The sequence below is a fragment of the Trachemys scripta genome, chromosome 4 (assembly GCF_013100865.1).
Source record: "Trachemys scripta elegans isolate TJP31775 chromosome 4, CAS_Tse_1.0, whole genome shotgun sequence".
Classification (NCBI taxonomy): Eukaryota; Metazoa; Chordata; order Testudines; family Emydidae; genus Trachemys; species Trachemys scripta.
In genome coordinates this window covers 72,347,108-72,367,615 of record NC_048301.1, presented here as the reverse complement: position 1 = coordinate 72,367,615, position 20,508 = coordinate 72,347,108, and the positions used below count along the sequence as shown (strand labels likewise).

Here is a 20,508-nt window from a genome sequence, read left to right as displayed (position 1 = left end):
ACAATGGCATTTGACAGCATCAGTTCTGAATCTCTCCCTCTCTTCTCTTCCAGCTCAGAAGCAGGGGGCTGCCCCTGCCGTGAAGGTGAGTCCTTCAACCTGTGCTGCAGGCCTCTGGCACATCTCAGGCGTCCCTGTTCCTGTCGCACTTAGGGTTACACTAGCAGATGCTCCCAAGTTCCTTCCCTGATTCTGTGTTCCCCACAAACTGAACACTATCATCATCTGAGAACACGGGGGTGATGAGAATGTCTGGAGAGCCCCGCCCCTGCTGGTGTCACATGGCACCACTCTGTCTGGGATCCGGACCCAAGCACAGGCTCTGCAAGCACTGCACAGCCTATGGGATGGCGAGGGAGCGAGTCACACTTGGGGCTGCAGTGACTGCACAGTGCACTGCCATTCAGGGGTATCGGGGCTCAGGTTCTCTGGGGAGGTGCCCTGAGGGGAGTGGCAGGAGTGACTGGCTGGATAGACCTGATAGTCATTTGCTTGCACAGTGGAGCAGTGCAGGGAGCCTTTTCCCAGCCTGCTTGTGAGGTGTGGAGCTCCCAGTTGGGGACGGCAGGAAATGACAGGGTGGTGAGGTTAATCTCCCACCTGCAGAGCCCAGGCCTTGAGCTGTGTTGCTGGGGGTGGGGTTTGTCTCTGCCAGGCACCGGCAGGGGCTCTGGGAGTGGGGAGCACAAGGTCAGGGGCCTCCCTCAGCTGAGCAAATGGAAAGAGTTTCCTGGAGCTTGAACAGAGCCAGTTCCTGGAAGTGTGAGTGAGTCACTGGTGAGAGGCATCCCAGCTGGCCGGCTCCCCAGGGACCCCCACGTTTGCCCTTTGCCCTGCTCTCCCCCTCCACCTCAGGAGTTACTTTTCCCATGGTCTTGAAAACATTCCTTCTGGACCTCGCCAAAGCTGGGGCCTGGCCTTGCCCCCAGGAATGTGGTCTAACTCCTCTCCCTCCCACAGGTGTTTCTCCCCTCACACCCCATCCCGTGGGCTGCCCCTATTTTCTCCATACCTCTCTCCCACCCCCAGGGGCACCCAGCATTATAAAGCTGAGCCCCCCACTAACCCTCTGGTGCATGCCGTGTTCCAGGCAAAACCAGCCTGGCTAGTGGCTGCTGATTTCCAGACTCCCCCGAACTCCTCTCCTCCCAAGCCCTGCGCGAGGGGATTGGACTCACGGGAATTCCAGGCCCAGGAATGCCCTGCCAGCAGCACCCTGATGTTCAGGGACTGTCAGCAGGAAGCAGCCAGCTGTGCCCAGCAGCTAGGGAGGGAGGGGAGATTTTGGCCCTGCTCCCACACCAGGAGGAGGTCACCGGCACAGACTGTGGTGCTGGAGGAACATGCCTCTGGCAGCTCCCATTGCACAGGCGCTAATAGGGCTGTGAGCAGTGTCCCAAGACAGCTCCAGAAGTGCACGATGTGAACTGGCCTGGGGTGAGCACTGTGTCACTCTGCCATTGAAACTGCCTCTTGCGCTCAGGGGAGACTGAAACGGAAGGAAGTCTGGGAAAAAGAGGCTGCCTCCCACCTGCACCTCCTTGGTGTTTCTACCTTCCCCACTGCAGGATACGCAGCAGCTCAGCCTCTCTCAGTGCACGTGCACGCGCATACCGAGAGAGAGAGAGAGAGAGAGTTTCCCCCGCACAAGCAGCCCTCTCTCTCCCCATCTCCTGCTTGGCTTCTGTCATCCTGACCAGTGTCTCCTCTTTGCAGATAACGCCTTGATAGCTGCTGCCAAAAGTAATGATTTCCAGAAGGTAAGAGCTGCCATGTGCCATGAACCCAGCCATAGAGCTGGGGATGTGCTGTGCGTTTCCCCACAGCAGCTAGCTAGGACCCCAGTGTGGCATGAGCACCCCTTCTCCAGCACCCTGTTGGTGCCTGCTAGCCAGGCTCTGTCATTGCCTTGAGTCCTTAACAGTGTGAGCTTCCCCCGAGCAGGGCCGGATGGGGTCCGGACAGGCTCACCACAAGGAACCCTTTTCTGGGAGGGCTGGCACATGCAGCATTAGATGAAGGCAGCTGTAGCCTCGCTGGCTGAGCTTGGAGAGTGGTTCAGTTCCCTACCCAGGTAATCTTGCTGCAGATTCTGCTGGCGAAGGCCGGCCCGCCCTGCAGGGTGTGAGTGGGGAGGGCCTTCCCACAGGCACAGCTCTTGCTCTGGTGCTCAGAGGTTAGAGGAGGACTGAGTAGGAGAAGCTAATCCAGAGCTGACTTGTGTTCCTGTAGTTCCGAGAGCTGCACCAGGCAGGAGGGGACCTGATGATGCGAGACTCCTCAGGTCAGACCGTGCTGCACCATGCCGTCAAATCGGGGAGCAAGGAGATTGTCAAATACATCATTGAGAATGGTAAGCTAAGAACCTGGATCCAGCTGTTGGTACAGCTCTGGGATGGGGGTGCCGTGACCCCTGAAGCTGGCACAGAAGGATGGAGGCCAAATTCACTGACCCTCCCTATGAGTCTCTGCTTGAAGGGGATGATGCTAGTGTTCAGATGCCTTCTCTCTGCCTTGCTGTGTTTGTGGCAACCGCTCTGCACCCTGCAAGGCTTGGGAAGTGTCCTGTCCCTCCTTTCTGTTGTATGTATTCTCACTGGCAAACACAAGGCCAGATTCAGCCTCAGACTTATGTGATACCCATGTGATCTCACCAAAGCCAGAGGCAACTGAGGCTGCAACATGGCTTGGTGTAGTTTGGTGTGTTTTGAGTATTGCTGCCTGGTTTGTTAGTTACCCACTTTTGCCAGCGGGGGCAGCTCATAGCTTGGGTTTTGGTGGGTCTCACCAGAATGACGGCTGGTTTTTCTTTTACATTTCTCTGTATTTGGGTCCAGGGGCAACTCCTCCTCCCCAACTCTACCGGTCAGATTCCGCCACTGTTCCCAGGCAGCTACAACTCTAGCTGCTTGAGTCTCTCTGTTATCAGATGAGGTCTCTGTAGTGGTATGCAGGAGATCGCAGATGTGTGAGAAGACTGTGTTGTGCATTGCTGGGGAGCAACAAGAAGGTCTCTGTCAAGCAGGCTGGTCTCATTACCCCACATTGTCTTTCTCTCCACAGCCCCTGCAGAGATCCTTGATGCGACAGAAGAAGAGAAGTAAGTTGCTTGTGGTTTGTATTATTCATTGCCCAAACCCTGTTTTCTATACCCAGCTGCCTTTACTGCAATCTCCAGCCACCACTTCCATACCAGGTTTGGACTGAACAATCCCGGGGACTGAATTCTCCTCTCACCCAGGTGCTCTCTGAGGCAGGAGTGGGGTTCACTAGTGAAGAAGTGTGACCATACTGAATTTGCTTCCCATCCCAGGCCTCCCTTGCAGAGGTCCCTCATTGCAGCCCCTGTGTATGTCACTTGCCCTCTCACTTTGCTTGGGGACCTCACTCCTTCCTCTTGTCTCTTCTCCCCAGTGGCGAGACCAGCTTGCACCAGGCGGCTGCTCTGCGCCAGCGCACTATCTGCCACTACATTGTGGAGGCTGGGGCTTCGCTCATGAAAACAGACCTGCAGGTAAGGTCAGATGGGCTGGGAATGGGAGATGGGAGTGCTGGGAACAAGGATGTACATGGGGCACTGGTGAATGCCTGGAACAGAGATTCAGAAGGTGTGAGCCAGCTGGCTCGGCAGAGGAGCAGTGAAGAGAATGTGAGAGCACTAGCTTAGAGCCCAGCCAAATGTACCACACATTCCCTATGTGAAGGGGGTCCCTGGATACAGTCTGGAGTCTCGGGCTTCTCCAGTAGTTCATCATGGAGCACAAAATCTCACCTAGCCCTGCCCACTCGCTAAGCAGCAGAACCTTACAGCTGCACAAAGGGTGTCTCCTCCTAGCTCTTCTCTGCTGCCCTTGTGGTTTTTCTAAATGAGTGGGTGGAATGTTTCTTTTCCCCCCTTCCCATCATCTGAGGTCATTGCAAGGACAGTCTCGCCAGAGAGTTCCCCTCCCAGCAGCGCTGTCAGCTCTCCCGAGTGTGGGGATGGGGAGGGGAGGGAGCTCTGAGAGATGCTTTAGTAGCTAGTCCCACAGAGTGTGTTAGCAAGTGGGTCAGGCAGTGTCACTTACGTGCAGAATAAATTCTGCTGTGTCTTGGTGCCAGCCTGTGAAGACCAAGACACAGCGGCTGGGATGCAGTCATGTCTCTGCCAGAGGAGTTGTAGCGAAGAAGGCGAGGTTATGTTTTGATACAAGAGGTTCCCAGGGGCTGGCATACAGCAGTGGGGAAGCAGACGTGTCTCTGTGTCAAGGCTCTGTATGTTGAGATATAACACAGGGAACAGAATAGCATCTCAGTGCCGGGCCAGCTCTGGGAGCTGGTAGATAGTGAAGAGGTGCAGTCATGTCTTGGTGCCAGAGGTTCCCAGGGCTGGGATACAGGAGAGGAGTTCACCTAGGCAGCCAAGCCTAATGAGGCTTTAAAAGCTTTTGAACGCTTTAGACCGCGATCAAGCCCTTTGCCAGCAGCCAGGGAGATGCTCTACGAACACTCCCCGACAGCTGCCCTGCCTTCCTAACTTCCAACGAATGACTCAGGCCTTGTTATGTGCCCAGATCGGGAATGGCTTTGCTTGGGGGCACATTGAGTGACCATAGAAACAAAGGAGAAAAGGACCAAGGGTACATCTACACTACAGCAGGGAGTCGATTTAAGATACGCAAATTCAGCTACGTGAATAGCGTAGCTGAATTCGACGTATTGCAGCCGACTTACCCCGTTGTGAGGACGGCGGCAAAATCGACTTCTGCCGCTTTTTGTCGGCGGCGCTTACTACCACCTCCGCTGGTGGAGTTAGAGCGCCGATTCGGGGATCGATTGTCGCGTCCCGATGGGACGCGATAAATCGATCCCCGAGAGGTCGATTTCTACCCGCCGATTCAGGCGGGTAGTATAGACCAGACCCAAGGTAGGAGGCTGAGGACTGGGTAGGGACTGTCACACTGAGTTCTTGGGGCAAGTGTCCCCCCAATCCCCCCCCCCGAGCCAGTGCTGAAGGGAATTTGTTTAAGGACTGAATGCTCCGGTTGTAGGAGAGGGGGTCCAGCTGGGGTGTATTTGTTTGTATAAATGCACACCTGGCCTTGTGACTGTCTAGGAAGTCCTGCGTCCTCCCCAGCACTGACCTCTTAGAACTTGCCTGTAGTATGGACAAGAACAAACCATATTCTGGAAGCCGTATGTGAACCCTGATCCTTACAAAGTGTGATACAGTTTGGTAATGTGCGTACAATACAGTTGGGTCCCAAACACCTCAGGCAAAGCAAACCAGGGTAGAATGGGGCTGGGCTTCATCATGTTACATGAATCAGTTGAGCTGCACAGAGGGCCCCTTGCAGCTCTTGTTTCAGACTGCGTTTCTGCAACAGACTCGGACAGGCCACGCTGCATCAGGGCTTGTGCAGTCAGAGGGGAAACACAATATTTCCTTTTGCTAAATGAGCGTTTAGATTCTGCGTACTGAGGAGACCCCTGGAGGAGCACTGGGCAGTGAAGCACAACACACTGGCTCCAGCCCTGCCGGGGGAAAGCCCTGTGAGATCCTGGGCCTACACAAGTGTGTGTGTGTGTGTGTGTCTCTGCAAGTAGACTTGTGTGTACCTTGCATCTGTCTGCCTTTGTGCCTCTGTTTGCCTCTGTGTGTGTGTGGGCTTGTGTCCGCAACTGCAGCTGCATCCATGTTTGTGAGACCCATGCGTGTCTGAGCATTGTTTGCCCAAATGAAATATAGATGTGGATTGTCCCAGAGGCTTGGGATCCCTTCCCCCTTGTTCTGGCTGCCTTCACCCCGCTGAGCTCTGAGGGCCAGCGTGGGTAAGTTGCAGTCTCCTTGGGGAGGGGTTTTCAATGGAAGCGGCAGAGTGCCAGGTTTCCTTGGCCCTGCTCAGCAGAGGGTTTGTTCAGCGCGGAGGAGCTGGGGCAGTTAACCAGCGGGAGGGGGAAGGGAGGAGAGAGGAGATGGAGCTGAAAGCTGTTAACAGATTTGCTTTTTATGGAGTGCGGGAGTTCATTAGTGGACACAGTCCAGATGGCTGCAATAAGCTGGTGAAATGTGAGCCTCCTTGAGGAGCAGGAGCAGTTACTGGGGGGAGGGGGAGGGATGGTGTTTCAAAGCTCTCCCCAGACATACACCTCACTCCTCCCCCCCACACCTCCCTCAGCTCTCTCCCCCTCACTCTGGCTAGCGCCTGCCTTCTACAGAGCTGAGAAAGCACAGGTTACAGAGACTGGACAGTCAGAGACACTACTCTTGGTCATCTTTATATGCAGTCTGTGAGGAGGGGAATACACGTAACAGGACAGTCTCTGTCCTAGCCAGCAGGAGGTGCAAATGGGCTTGACGCGGACTTACCTAGCCAGCACCTTCCAGTCTCTTAGCAAAATCTAAGTATCCTTTCCAGCATGCACCTATATCTTCCAGTCATGCTTCCCTTCCCTTTATGGCAAATCTGTTACCACCAAACATTGTGCACTGCACATCTCGGCCATGTGCCCTTCAGGGAACCAAATATGGACAGCAGCAGTTTGACTCTGGGCGCTGCACTCCTAGAAACCCTCCTCCCAGCCTGTGGTTTTTGGGGAAAGCAGCACTTCTGCTAAGCCAGAAGTTTCCAAACTCATTTGCTGGGCCCCCCTTCAGAGATTCATGTCCTAGGAACACCACCCCTTTTTCTTAGAAACAGTATTTCCACGGATGCCTGGGGGCTGGGAGCCCAACCTAACCAGGGCGCCCCCTTGCTCCCCAGCCGATGAGCATCCCCTGCCTGTGACCCACTCCAGGTGAGTGACCCCAGCAGGACACAGACAGGTGGGCTGCACTCCTCTCCTTATTCCCCTGCCCAACCTCCTGTGCAGGGAGAGGCCCCTATTCCTCCATCTTTCAGCCTGGCAGCTAGTGTGAGGAATTCTTTGTCAACAATATTTTGAAGAAACAAGAAACAATTCATAACCAATCAGGTCCTCGCACCCTCCCATAACTTACTCACACACACTCACTCACTCACACTCACACACACCTCTCTCTCAGTTTGAAAACCAGTTTACTAGGTTACAAACAACACAGCCATGAAAGGGGAAGCCATGGAGGGGGAGGAGCTACCCCAGGCACAGAGCTGTTAAGCAGGGAGGGACCCAGGTGTCTGGTGAAAGGAGAGCAGCATAATACTAGTGGTGTCGCAGCTCTTCACTAGAGACACCAGGCCGAGCAGAGGCTGTAAGCAGAGCTCTCCCCACATGGTAAGAGCAGCTCTCTGATGCCCATGGTCAGCCCAGCAGGACATAAAATGGCAGGGAGAAAGGGGTGCAAGTGTGGTGGCCGCCATGTTGGCTACCACACGGGATCGAGCTGGGGGCTCCAGAGCTAAAAGCACCAGCTGCTACAGCTTTAGGTTCCGTGCTCTGTGACAGGGCTGCAGACTGGTACGGAGGAGCCCCTCTGACACTTGCAAAGTTACTGGCTGTGGGGAGGGATCTCCTGTGGGTCTGTGTTTTGGACGTTTCACCTCCGCTTTGCTTCCTTTTCCCCTGCACAGGGAGACACCCCCAAGCACAGAGCCGAGAAGGCCAATGACCCTGACCTGGCTGCCTACCTCGAAAATCGACAGCACTACCAGATGATCCAGCGGGAGGATCAGGAGACGGCTGTGTAGTGCTCAGTGTGCCTTACCCCGCGGTCCTGCCAGTGCGGGCAGGACAGAAGGGCGACTACCATGCTGCAGGTCCGGCCCAGTCCTTCCCGGATCTCTACTTCGTCCCAGAGGAGGGGGAAGAGGCGGCAGCAGCTCTGTCTCAGGCCTGGCTGAGGCTGTATTCATTTGTATGGTGGACATTTGGGACTCAGTCTGGCTCGCTCTCCCCCGCCATCTCCTACCACATTCCATACACCCTGCACTGGATGGATCTGCTCTGGCAGCTCTCCAACCCGTGCATCCTCTAAGAGCCATCTCCACGGCTGGGGAGAGCCTCTGTGCTGTCCCTGTAAGTGGGAGTGAGTGATGACTGGTGCCCCCTCAATAGACTCCGTAGCCCTTGTGGACTCTTGTTCAGCTTCCACCTGCCTGCCCCAGTCATGGCTCCATGTGCTGCCTTTCCACTGGGCTCATCACCACTAGTACTGCCCCCACCCATCCTCAGGAGCCTACCCCCAGAACCTGCCCACACCACTCCCTGGGACAACCACAGTGGGTCACCAGAGAGCAGCCCTGCTCCTGCAGTTGGCACTAGCTGTGCTGTCCAGACTGCAGAATAATTGGGGATGCTTGTGGGCCTGAGAGGAAGTTAACTACTATCCAGTTGACATACCACCTCCTACTCCTGCTTCCTCCCTTTGCCCTGAGTCTCTATGCAGCCGTACAAGGGACCCCTAACAGCTGGAGGGGACCCCTGCATGTCCAGTGGAGCCATGCCCATAAATCTGCCCCAAGTTCTAAGCAAGCTGTCTGCTTGTTGAAACTGGACCCAGGTGCCACAACAAAATTTCAGCAATGTGCCCGGGTCTCCCATGCTTCCTCCTTCTGGCACTCCCCCCACTCTTTCCTGATTCCTCTCCCCAAGTTCATCCGCTGCCTCCCCTTCCTTCACATGTGTTTCTAATTTGCTGAACACCAGCATGCTTGAAGTGTGGATAAAAAAATGTGCTGCTTACGCAGCAGGGAAGCTGCCAGGCTGAGGAGGGAGCTTGTATCTAACCTTAGTACAGGGTTCCTGCCGCGCCAGCACCCGCATTGGAAACACTTGCCCTGTATCCTTTCAACATGGGGGAGGCCTCTTGTGTTTGGAGTGTGCCATAGACCAGATACTCCCGTACCGAGAGTGCCAGGGAGCTGGATCCAGCATCTGGTACAAGCACCCCAGGGCCTAAGAGCTACAGCTCCTAGAGGTAAGGGATAGATGAGGCCCTGTCTGGCCCTCTGGCTCCATGGCCAGGGAAGGAGTAGTCTCTACAGTCTATTCTCAGGGCTTTGCCCAAGCAATGGGTCTCGCACGCCAGCCCCCTATCAGCATGGTTCACGAGATGCAGCCTGTGTCCCTTTGCTCCCTGCTGGGCCCTGCATAATTCCACCTCTTGCTCCTTGGCTTTCATGCAGATTCCCACTGTCTGGGCTGGGGCTCCCAGTTCTCTGTGTGTGGCCCCTCCTGTCTGCCCCGAGCTGCTTGGAGCTCCGTGCTCACCCAGCACCACGCGCCTGCCCCATCGCCGTCACTTCATTTGCCTTCTTTTCAACAGATACACAAATAAAGAAGGGGTGGGGAGCTACCTCCCCGCAATGGCCCTGATCCCAGACAGAGGCAGCGCAGTCTGCCCCAAACATTCCAGAACAATGAGGCTCACTCCTCTGCTTCTGGGGGAGCTCTAATCTGGGACCTGGGAGACGAATCAAGCAGGTAGCCAGCTGGCCTGCACTTGGCTTTGTGTTGGGGTGGGTGCAGCAGCCTTAAATAGTCCAGGGCTGTTTGGGGTGTGACCCTTCACGCTGCGCCAGTGTCTGACCCTGCCAGAGAATGGGAGCTGGCTGAGGGAGGGCAGGCTGTTACCAGGCCTGTCTGGACCAGAAGTTGAGTAGTTCAGGGGTGAATCTGGTGTGGAGCACAAGCAGTGAAACATGAAGGCTCAGTGGGGCCATGTTGTGCCCTGAAGCAGCCAGAAGGTGACTGCCTTCCAGTGAGTTCATCTCAGCCTTGGGTTCCTAGACGGCTCTGAGAAACAAGGCACCAGGGAGCTCCACTTGCCCAGCAGGTCTTTGACCACTGGGGCTGTGGGAGCCTGCGCTCGAAGCTCAGGGAGAGTGGGGCTGGTGTTCCTTAGGACCCTTCTGTTTTTGTTTACAGAGGGGGGGAACCTGCTTTTTAGTTTTTCAGTAGTTAATTGTTCCCAGCATGGGTGGAAGGAGAGCAGGATTGGGGCCAGGAAGACCCTGGAGCCACTTCTTGCCCCCCCAGCCCCCCCATTATTCCTGTTGGGGTGGAGTTTGTCTTTGGGGGCTGCTCTGGCACAGAACTGGTTGCTGTATTCTGCCCTTGGGGCTGTTTTGATTAACCTGCTGTATCAGTACTATGATGACAGGGGTGTTGGGTCTCTGCTGCTGCCAGAGATTCCCCCTCCTGTGCTGTGTGCGCCCGTCCTCTGCGTTGTCTTGACTGACACACACCCGACACACACACACACACCCTAGGTGAAGACAGAACCATATGGTGAAAACCAACACGCCTGGCCACCACAGGCACAATCATTGATGAGTTGCAAGCCAGATGCCCCCGGTTCTGAGGCAAAAGTGGGATTTGGACCTGCAGGAGATGTATGGGGCACCAGCAAACAACCAGCACATGTTCTGTCGGGTGGGGAGGGGGAACGGGACTTTCTTTCATCCAGCTATGCCCCGGGGCACAAAGGGGCCAGAGTGACCCATCTCTCCAGATGCTTGGGGGAGGGGGAATGGCAGTTTACCAAGCTTGCACCCAACATCCATAAAGTGAGTGCTGCTCTCCTCTGCAGGACCGCAGCAGCTCCTGGGAACTGAAGGCCCTGGCATGCACTGTGAGCAAGCTGTTTGGGTCAGGTGGGCCATCATGGGCCTGCCCTTGTGCATTAAAAAGGAAGGTGATTCTGAACCAGTTTAGGCTGTTGGTCATGTGCTGGGCATCATTGGAGGATGCTACCTGATGGATGGATCTCCATGTCCATCTCTCTCACACATGCAGAGGGTCAGGGTAAAGGGGCTCATTGTCCAGCTACGGCTGCTCATTAGCCAACAGCAGGGCAGACACTATGTCTCTTTAATGGCACAAACTACTCGCTCTCTGCTGGGACACTGAGCCTGGCCTGGAAGCGTTTACACCCTGAGCCCATCCTCTCGTTCCGTTTTGTACGCTCTTAGTCTTTGTACAGGTAGTTCAAACACACGCTGACCACTCCCCCCCTGTGTGTGTATGTGTGCGTGCCCATGAGCTGAGTTGCTGTGCAATTCCAAGCCTGGCTTGTTTTTATGCAAGGAGGAGAGTATTTTGTAATATTGGAGGGTGGAGATTCTGTGCAATGCCCGGTTCCTGTCTCCTAGACTCTATTAGGATTGTATATTTGTAACTCTGTTGGGACTGCGGCTCTGGCAGGCTGAGGGCCTGGGCAGCAGCCTGTGTTCCCATCGCTTTTCATCTTTGACAGTTTGGATGTTGTCGTTTCTTGCCATTAAAATAAAAAGATGAACATTTTACTGCCTGTTTCTCTCCCTCTCTGAGACCTGCAAGGAGGATAGATGCTACAGGAATGAGCTAATCAGCATTATGTGTGGCACTAAGGTTCCCCTTCAGTGACACCACTTCTGTTCTAAACCCTGGCCAGGAGCTCAGAAGGTGGTGTTTTCCCTGCTGGATCAGATCCTCCCTACCTAGGCCCAGGGCCTTTCTTTAAAGAGGACCCCTCCCCACCCATGTGCACTTGGTCAGTGATCCAACAGTGCAGTGTAGCATGGAGAAAATTCCCCCCCTTACCCTGACGATCAGCATGACAAGCATGGACTGTGAGCTCCTAATTTTGCCGCCTGTTGTTTTGAGCATCTTGTTCTTCTTTCTTTTGGGAGAAAGTTTGTCTCCCCCCCCCCCCCCCGTCCCCCAGAATCAGGCCTTCCTTGCCCTTTGCAGCTGTAGGGTTATTTGATTATTACAATTTGAAATTACTTTGAAATTTTTGTATTAACTATTCCTAAAGAGCACTTGTAGCATTGATAGTAGCCTATCTACGAGAGATCATGTCACTGGGAAGGGATGCACACTGGTGGTTAGAGCAAGGACTGGGACCCAAGGTTCCTGGGTTCTTTTCCCATGTTCCAGTAGTTAGAGCTGGGGCCTAGAAGGCAGGATTCCTGGGTGATCTTCCCATATCCAGGAGGGGAATGTGGACTGGTCACTGGATCGGAGGGCTAGGAGCCAGGACTCTTGGGTTCTGTTTCCAGCTTTGGTATTGACTCATTCATGTGAGTGTGAGCAATTCATCTCTGTGTCTATTTCTATGTAAAAGTGAGGTAACAATCCTGATCTACCCCCACAATGCTCTGAGCTGCATCCATGAAGGTGTTGGAGATGGACATAGCATCTTACTAATCAATGCGGTGGGGTGAGAGCTGAGAAATTGATTCACACCTCAAATTCAGAACCCTGAGGGTTGCATAGTAATCTTCCCACCACCCCCCTACATTCTGTAGACTATTTGGGGTTTATAAGCTTCCCCTGTGTCCCCAATATACATGTTCCCTCCCTCCCCCTGGGAGCCTTGTGTCACTAACAGCCCTTTGAAGCTAATGGCAGGAGTGTGTGGCTGGTGCAGTACACACTAAATTGCCCCAGCCCTTCTGGTTCTGTGGCCAGAGATCAAACATACATGCTGGGATTTCAGGGACGGGTCAGTTCCACTTCAGTGCCCAGACTCCTCAGCATTTGGACCATTTCTCCCCAGCAGTGACTGTCAGTAAGCACAGAGACCAGAGATTTCCAGTGGGGTGGAGAAGAGAATTCAAAAATCCCATTGCGGTTTTGGGAGTCTGCCTCCAGCTCCCTGGCCAGGGGGGAGAATTGTAGCATACAGAGGGTAGTGGATTTCTGAAAGTCCCCCTGGCCTGCAGGACATGGACTGCACAGATACCTATGCAATTGTGTGCGTGTGTGTGTGTGTGTGCGTGCGCCAGAAGTACATTTGTGGGCATCTGTATGCTCATATGTCAGGGGTGCCTGAGTGAGTGCCAGCTGTGTGCACTGCCAGCATATGTATGTCACTGAATATACATACAAGCCCAGCCCTCACTAACCAGACCCTGTGCTGAGGGCGGGAGAGCGCACATATGGCCATGTTAATCATTACCCTCATCAGCTATCCTCGAGCCCAACTACAAACAAGACAAGGCAACCCTTCCAGAGGACCCATGCCATGTTCTCCCAGGGCAGATCTACACCCGGGCAGTGCCACCTTCCTATAAGGCATGTGCTATGCTTTTACAGGGCATCTTAAAAATCAAGATAACTGGCAGTGGATTATCTCTGTGATTTTTTTTTTTTTTTTGGCCTGACATATCCACACAACTGCAGGGAAATGCCCTTGGGTTTCTGGCCCCTTGATCCCCTCCCCACTCTGCTCCCTGAGCATGAGCCCCCCTTTTTTGCAAACAGATCCTTGTTTCTGAGCCAGAGGAGGATGTAATGTCCTGCATCCCCTCACCGAGTGCTTGGAAGGGACAAGCGCAGGACTGTCACCTCCATTGCAATTAGATCCCCACAGATGCACTCTGCTCCCCACTCACCTTCCCAAACAGTCATCACCATGCTCTGGTCCCCCAGGGGCCACTGGGGAGTATGGGAGAAAGCCGAGGGGAGAGACAAGGAGGAAAGAAAAATGATACTATTGACCTTCGGTTTGGGCAGATCCAGTTTGAGACGCTAGCAGGCTCCTGCTGGAGAGCCCTGGTACCTCCTTTCTTACGCTCCATGGTCCAGAAAGGATTGAGCAAAACCAACAGCTCTTGCCTTCAGAACTGGCTATTTCACTGACACCACAAGCCAGGGTCTGTTACGTCACAGGTCATGCCCATGGGCATAAAGGTGATGCTAACGTTAGAGACTTGCAAGCCCTACCAGCTTGCCACACCCAGGACAGGCAGCTCCCCACATTCTGTGCAGTTGGACTTCGTTTGTCTTTTCCGGGCTCTGTTCAATCTCATTTTAAATATCCCCAGTGATGGGTCTTTCACCTTGGCCCCCTGGGGAAACAATTCTCCAGCCTTCAAGATGCTTTTTGTGAGATTCAGCTGGAATGTCCCCTTTCTTAAATTCACTCGGATTGCTCCTCATTACATCCCTGTGGAGTACGATAAAGAATCACTCTTGTTCCTCTCTGGGGTTTTCCCTCTTCAGATGTGTACTGCCTTGTTCTCACATCCCTACACAGTCCTGACTTGGCCAGACACCACACACAGCTGGGCCTGGGATAACAATGAATGGGGAAGGAGGCAGCTGATTGTCATGGATCATGGTAGGAGCTTCTGTTTGCCCACTAGTATCTAGGTAATGGACAAAGAGACAAGACAATGCAAAAGGAATGTGTTCTCTGCTCTGCTCTGGGGGCTCTCTCATCCCCTGTATGCTCTAGACATCATTCCAGAATCATAGAAATGTAGGGACCTCAAGAAGTCCAGCCCCCTGCACTGAGGCAGGGCCAAGTAAACCTAGATCATCACTGACTGGTGTTTGTCCAACCTGTTCTTAAAAGCCTCCAATGATAGGGATCCACAACCTCCCTTGGAAGCCTAGTCCAGAGTTTAGCTACATGTGAGCTTGTGCTTACACACACATGTGCCATGCTGGACCATCGGTCAGGAAACTGCCAGCAATGTGTGAGTTAAAAGTGGGACGCTCTTGGAAAGTGATTTTCAGATTCTGAAGCAGTTTATGAAATCTGTGGCTCGTCGGCTCTCTCTGCAACATCCTTCCAGAGGGGATGGTGGAAAAATGACTTCATTCCCCACCACAACCCCATTCCTTAGGCATGACACCAGTCCTGCAGTCTGCTGGGCAGCAAAGCAGGAGAGCTGGCTTGGCTCCTACATTCCCCTCCTCGCTGGAGAGGGAGGGTGGGTGGGGGAAGAAATCACTGTTACCAGTGTGCTTTTATTTCCCTGAATGGCTTTTTTTGGTTTGTGCCTGGTGTGAGAGATCCAAGTGTGTGTGTGGGGGGGGTAGATGCATCCAGGGATAGGGGTTGCAGAGTCGCTGGACCAGATTCAGAGGTGGTAGTGCATGGGGCCACGATAGCCTAGAGTGGGTATGGTATCAGTGCATGAATAGGCTATGTTGTGGCTGGGGGGGAGGGTAAACAGGGTATGGGGCAGTGTGGGGTGGGCCCTGGATCAGCATGCAGGAGCTGTGTCTGTGCAGCAGGGAGGGGAGTGCACCTCCACCAGGAACAGGGCTGGCCCATAAGTGGGAGGCTGGCTCAGCACAGGCTTGCTGTTGGTCAGTCAGTGCCTGGGAGGCTGCACGGGAGCCTAAGGCATTGTCCGTGGAGTCCAAGGAGTCACTGAAATCACTGTGCAGGTCAGTCATCCTGCCAGAGATACCATCTGAAACTGTCTGCAAATAGGACTTGGCGTCACTGTGCCAGATTCAGAGGTGGGTCTGACTCTATGGGGTGGAATTGGCCCCTTGTCTCAGGTCCCCTCAGCGGGTAAGTGATGCCCCTTTGATCCACTCTTTGACATGTAACCTCCCCTTCCTTGTCACATCCCCCTTGAATCTGCCCCTGAGTCAATTCAATTCAACCCAAGAGACTTCATTGGCATGACCAGTACTGCAAAAGGGTAACAAAGCAACAGACCCCCTCAAGTCTCTGTCTGGGGTGGATACAAGGCACCGGGGATAAGGTCACAAACTTTGTTTGCTCCGGTGTCTATTGGTCACTGCTGCCCATGCCTGATCTGGAGGCAGGTTGCTGAGTGGGTGATGCCATCGCTAACTCCCCAGTTGGGTTACAGTTTTGCTTCTTCACTGTTTGATCAGATGTTTTTCATGATCCCTGATCCTTTGAGGGGTCTCCTGGCTCCCTCCTGACACTGGAGTAGAAAGGGTCTGGCAGTCCAGGTCTCTCCCTGTCATCCTGTGTGCCCTGGCCTTTGGCACTGGGTTTGGACTGTACTTTGTCTGCTTACCTAACTTGCTGGGGGGCTGTGAAGGTGTAAATGACCCCAGCATCACCTCTCCTCGGGAGCTGGCCCTATGTCTTTACCACCAGGGCTTGTAATGGGGTTCAAGCCAGCAGGCCTGCGCCTAGGAACAGACAGGGGCAATTTCTTCTTTCCCCAACCCCAGGCGGCCCCGGGGCAGGACTTGCCGCTGGAGCGCTGCTGGGCTCCTGCATTTGCTGCCGGGCCTGGTTCTCCGCGCAGGGGGCGGGGCCTGCGAAGTTTGGGCTAGAACTACCTTTTGTTGTCAGCTGGGAGCGACGTCAGGGGCCGCTGTGCTCCGCGAGGTGGTGTCCACATGTGACCAGCTGAAACTAGTTCTGAAGACACAAAGGGAAGGAGCTCAGGAGCGCGGCGGCGGGGCAGCGAGCGATTAACCCCCGGGAGCCGCGCGGACACGGAGCACCGGAGCAAAGCGCAGCGCCCAGACAAGTAAGTGCAGCGCCGGAGCGCAGGGCGATGCTCCCCCGCTGCCGGCGGCTCCTCTGGATGGGGAACGCGGCTCAAAGCCCCCGCCAGCGTGCGCAGCAGCCCGGAGTCCCGGGGCGATCCTGCCCCGAGTCTCGCCGCAGCCCAGGGCCCGGGACAGGTTCCTGGGGAATATTGATCAGCGCGGGAGGGGCTGTCATCTGCCGGGCACGCTGGGACCAGCGAGGAGTCGCGGTGTATATAGAACACCGGGGTTGGGGGGTTGTAACCTGCTGCCCGGCCCCCTCCGCACAGAAAAGCGGGATCTGTGCCTCTGCCCCTCCGGGCGCCAGGACACCACCCTGATGGGCACCTTAGCGGTGCCCAGTGCCTCAGGCAGGCAGAACTCTGTCACTGACTCACTGCGTGACCTGGGGCAAGTCCCTGCTCCGTGCCTCAGTTTCCCCACCCCCTAACAGGGGGCTCGCGGGTCTTCCCTCGGGGAGGCGAAGGTGAAGTGCTGTGAGCTGCAGGGGGGCCGGGAAAGGAAATGAATCCTTGGCACCGCCGCTGGTGCCCCCGGCCCCTCTGCCCGGCTGGACTCAGGGTTTCCCGGGCTGCCGTGCCTCAGTGTCCAGCCCTGATCCCGTCCTTGGACCCACCAAGCACGTTCCCGGGGGGGGGGGTCGCTCGGAGTCGGCACCCCGACCCCCTGCGTGGTTCATCCCCAACTCTGGCCCCTCTCCAGCCTGCAGCGGAAGAAGGCGAGGCGGCTCTTTCTCCCCGCGCTGGTGGGGCGGGGGTCCCGCTGGACGCGGAGCAGGCTGCGCTCCCCCTGCTGCGGAAGAGCAGCAGCGCTAGAACGGGACTCCGCCACACCAGGGCTTTCCAGGGGCCCCGCTCCGCAGGAAGAAAGCCCCCGTGGCCCGGAATAGTCTCCCCCCCCTCCCCTGTTGTGCCCCCCCCCCCCCGCCCAACTATCCAGTATCTTGGGGGGCGGGGGGCTCTGGGCTGTGACCCCCCCAGCCCGAAGGCTCAAGGGTGGGCTGCTGGGGCTCTGTTCTGTGTTAAACTCCTACCCCAGGCCCTGGAAGGGCTGGGGGCTGGGCTTTCAGGCTGGCCTCCAGGGGCTCCCTTGCTGGGCTGAGTTGTGGGCATGGGAAAAGTGTTGGGCCCACCTTAGTCCCTGCCCGCTCTGGGCACAACCCAGTTCTCACAGTCCCTGCAGCGCCTCCCCCTGATCTGCTGGCTGCATCTGCCTGATGTGTGCCTCCCATCCCTCTCCAAAAAAAGAAGAACAGGAGTACTTGTGGCACCTTAGAGACTAACAAATTTATTAGAGCATAAGCTTTCGTGGACTGCAGCCCACTTCTTCGGCTGCTGTAGTCCACCAAAGCTTATGCTCTAATAAATTTGTTAGTCTCTAAGGTGCCACAAGTACTCCTGTTCTTCTTTTTGCGGATACAGACTAACACGGCTGCTACTCTGAAACCATCCCTCTCCAGCACCTCCACTAGCTCCCGGGCCATTGCTCCAATCGCCTCCTTAAAACGGCCCATGGACGGCTCCAGCCAACCGCCCAGACCTTGCCATCTCTCCTCCCTGCCCATCTCTGTCCCCTCACGTGCTCACCATGGGTTGTGCAAGAGCCTTCCTCTCTACACCATCTGGAGCAGCCTCCCCCCCTTGCCTCTCCTCGCTCCCACTCTGGTAACACCCACTGTGGGGTGGGGCCAATCCCCAGAGATTGCTAGCTGTGACCAGAGGTCTGTATAGTGACAGGCTCCCACTAGGTGAAAGGTAGGTGGAGAAGAGGAGAGGGCTAAGAAATCAGCCTCATGGGAAGCCCCAGCACAGGTGTCTTGAAAGGCAGAATCAGAAGCAAGGGGCGGGGGGGGGAATCTAGCCCCGCAGTGTGGAAGCTGCAGGAAGGTCAGGGAGCATGAGGAGGGAGCTACAGGTTAACTACAAGAAGAAGGGGCAGTTTGGATGGTGAAGCTCAGACTGAAATGGCCCAGGAAGCTGTTGGGTGAGCAGGGAGTGCTACTCTCATGCACTTTGCTGAGAAGAGGAAGGGGAGAGAGCAGCAGAATGAGCTGGGAAAGGTCTGGGGGGAAGGAGCTGCCCACACAGGCAGTAATGGGGAGCAGGAACCAAAGGGCACTAGAGGGAAGGGATGATTGGAAGCTGGCTGTGCTGGAGGAGGAGGTACTGTTGTGGGTGCCCTCGTGGACTGGGGCCAGATAAAGAGAAGTCCGTGGATTCCTTTGCCAAGTGGTGGTTGGGGGAGAAAGGTCTCACCAGATTGACAGAGGGAGCAGGAGAGGCAGGACTTTGGGGAGATTCCAGGAGGGCATCTGTAGAGTCTGTGAGGAATCTCCCGGGGCTAGATGGCTATGGAGCTGCGGCACTGCCTGTGTCTGGATCTGCAGGGGAAGGCGAGGTTTGAATGGGCCAGATTTGCAGGTCCTTGGGAAGGAGAGGTTGGGCCGTGGGGACAGTTCTCTGTGCAGGAAGAGGTGTTGGAGTGACCTGGCAATGCAGGGGGCGAGGAGAGCTGGCAGCTGAGACACTTTCTGCTTCATTCTGCAAAATCCAAGGAAGCCCAAGAACGGTGCCACCCCATGTCCAGGGGAAAGGACTGAGCGTAACAGGGAAGAAAACAGCCCATGGTGATACAGCCTCACGCTACAGAGCAGCTGCCACCCAGTCAGACCTGGAGGCCAGTGCACACTGGACGCATTGAACTGACCTGCTCTGGCCCCAGAGCTGGGGCTATTCACTAGTCCAAGGCCGGGCAAACTTTTTGGCCTAAGGGCCACATTGGGTTTCGTAAATTGTATGGAGGGCCGGTTAGGGGAGGGGGTCGTGGCCCAGCCCCCACCTCCTATCTGCCCCCCCTCCCGGGACTCCTGCCCCATCCAACTCCCCCTGTTCCCTGATGGCCCCTCTGGGACCCTTGTCCCCTGACTGCCCTCGGACCCCCGTTGCCCCATCCAACCCCTCCTCTCATTCCTGATGGCCCCCCTGGAACCTCTGCCCCATCCAACCACCCCTTCTCCCTGTCCCCTTTCTGCCCCGGGAACCCCTGTCCCCTGACTGCCCTCTGACCCCCGCTGCCCCATCCAACCCCCCCTCCTTCCTGACTGCCCCCCAGGACCGCTGCCCCCATTCAACCCCCTGTTTTCCCCCCCGACCACCATCTACACCCCCGCCTCCTGACCACCACCCCGAACTCCCCTGCCCGCTATCCAACCCCCCCTGCTCCCTGCCCCCTTACCGTGCTGCCTGGAGCACTGGTGGCTGGCGGCGCTACAGCAGCACCACCTGGCTGGAGCCAGGCCACGCTGCTGCCACCACGCAGCACAGAGACCAGGTCAGGCCAGGCTCTGCAGCTGCGCTGCCCCAGGAGCTCAGAGTTCCGCCGCCCAGAGCATTGCACCAGCAGCGGATGAGCGAGCTGAGGCTGCGGGGGAGGGGGGACAGCAGGGGAGGGGCTGGGGGTGAGCCTCCCGGGCCAGGAGCTCGGGGGCCAGGCAGGATGGTGCCGCAGGCCGGATGTGGCCCGCGGCCAATAGTTTGCCCACCCCTGCACTAGAGCAACATCTGCACTCACCCTGCCAGGGCCATTATGGGAGGGGAAGAGCATCTGGCCCTATGGGGCAGAGGACAGAAGGGAGTCAGGACAGAGAGGGTCAAAACCAAAGAGACACTGAAGACTCCAGTGAGGATGAAATCCAAGGAGACGCTCAGTGGGGAGGAAGGAGGGGTCAAGGCAAGAAGCCTGAGAGGATGTGGAGGAAGAGGGCAGGGGGTGTTCGGAGCAGGAGAATGGCTTGGAGACACCTAGAGGGATGTGACTACTGAAGGGGAAGGATGTCTTGGAGGGGAGGGGGAATGGCGTCAGAGCAGGGGGCTGGTCTCAGCATGGTATAGAATAGGGTTACCATTCGTCCGGATTTACCCGGACATGTCCTCCTTTTGTGTGCTAAAAATAACGTCCGGGGGGAATTTGTAAAGCACTCACAATGTCCGGGATTTCCCCACGGCAGAGCAGAGCGAGCGGCTGGGAGGGCTGCAGGGAAGTCCCGGGCTGGACTCAGGAGCAGCTGTAGAGGAGCCGGATCCGCCCTGCATTCTGAGCCGGCAGCTCCCTTGCAGCCCAGTCCGGCAGCACTGTGCAGGGCCAGACCGGGTTTTGTTGTGCAGGGCCAGGGACCGGGTTTTGTTGTGCTGGGGAGCTCAGCCACGTGTCCGGCTCGGCTGCACAGAGCCCAACACTCTGTTCTGAGCAGCAGGGTAAGGAGGTCAGGGGGCAGGAAGGTTCTGGAGGTGGCAGTCAAGAAACGGGGGGGGGGGTTTTGGGGGGAGGGGAGAAAGTTTTGGG

General features: G+C 56.0%; 2 protein-coding genes across 4 annotated transcripts in view; both read left to right on the top strand.

Annotated features, from left to right (window-relative positions):
* The window catches only part of DGKZ (diacylglycerol kinase zeta), a 78,089-nt gene extending 70,443 nt beyond the window's left edge, over positions 1-7,646 (top strand). For all 3 annotated transcript variants that reach the window (XM_034769553.1, XM_034769552.1, XM_034769551.1), the window contains 6 exons: positions 54-85; positions 1,717-1,760; positions 2,233-2,353; positions 3,064-3,100; positions 3,415-3,514; positions 7,530-7,646. In XM_034769553.1, the coding sequence (XP_034625444.1) occupies positions 54-85; positions 1,717-1,760; positions 2,233-2,353; positions 3,064-3,100; positions 3,415-3,514; positions 7,530-7,646 (451 nt within the window). The remainder of the gene's footprint in view (positions 1-53; positions 86-1,716; positions 1,761-2,232; positions 2,354-3,063; positions 3,101-3,414; positions 3,515-7,529) is intronic.
* An 8,325-nt stretch (positions 7,647-15,971) lies between these two features.
* MDK (midkine) overlaps positions 15,972-20,508 on the top strand; it is a 20,770-nt gene continuing 16,233 nt past the window's right edge. The window contains exon 1 of the mRNA XM_034769550.1: positions 15,972-16,145. The gene's annotated coding sequence lies outside the window, so the exon portion shown is untranslated. The remainder of the gene's footprint in view (positions 16,146-20,508) is intronic.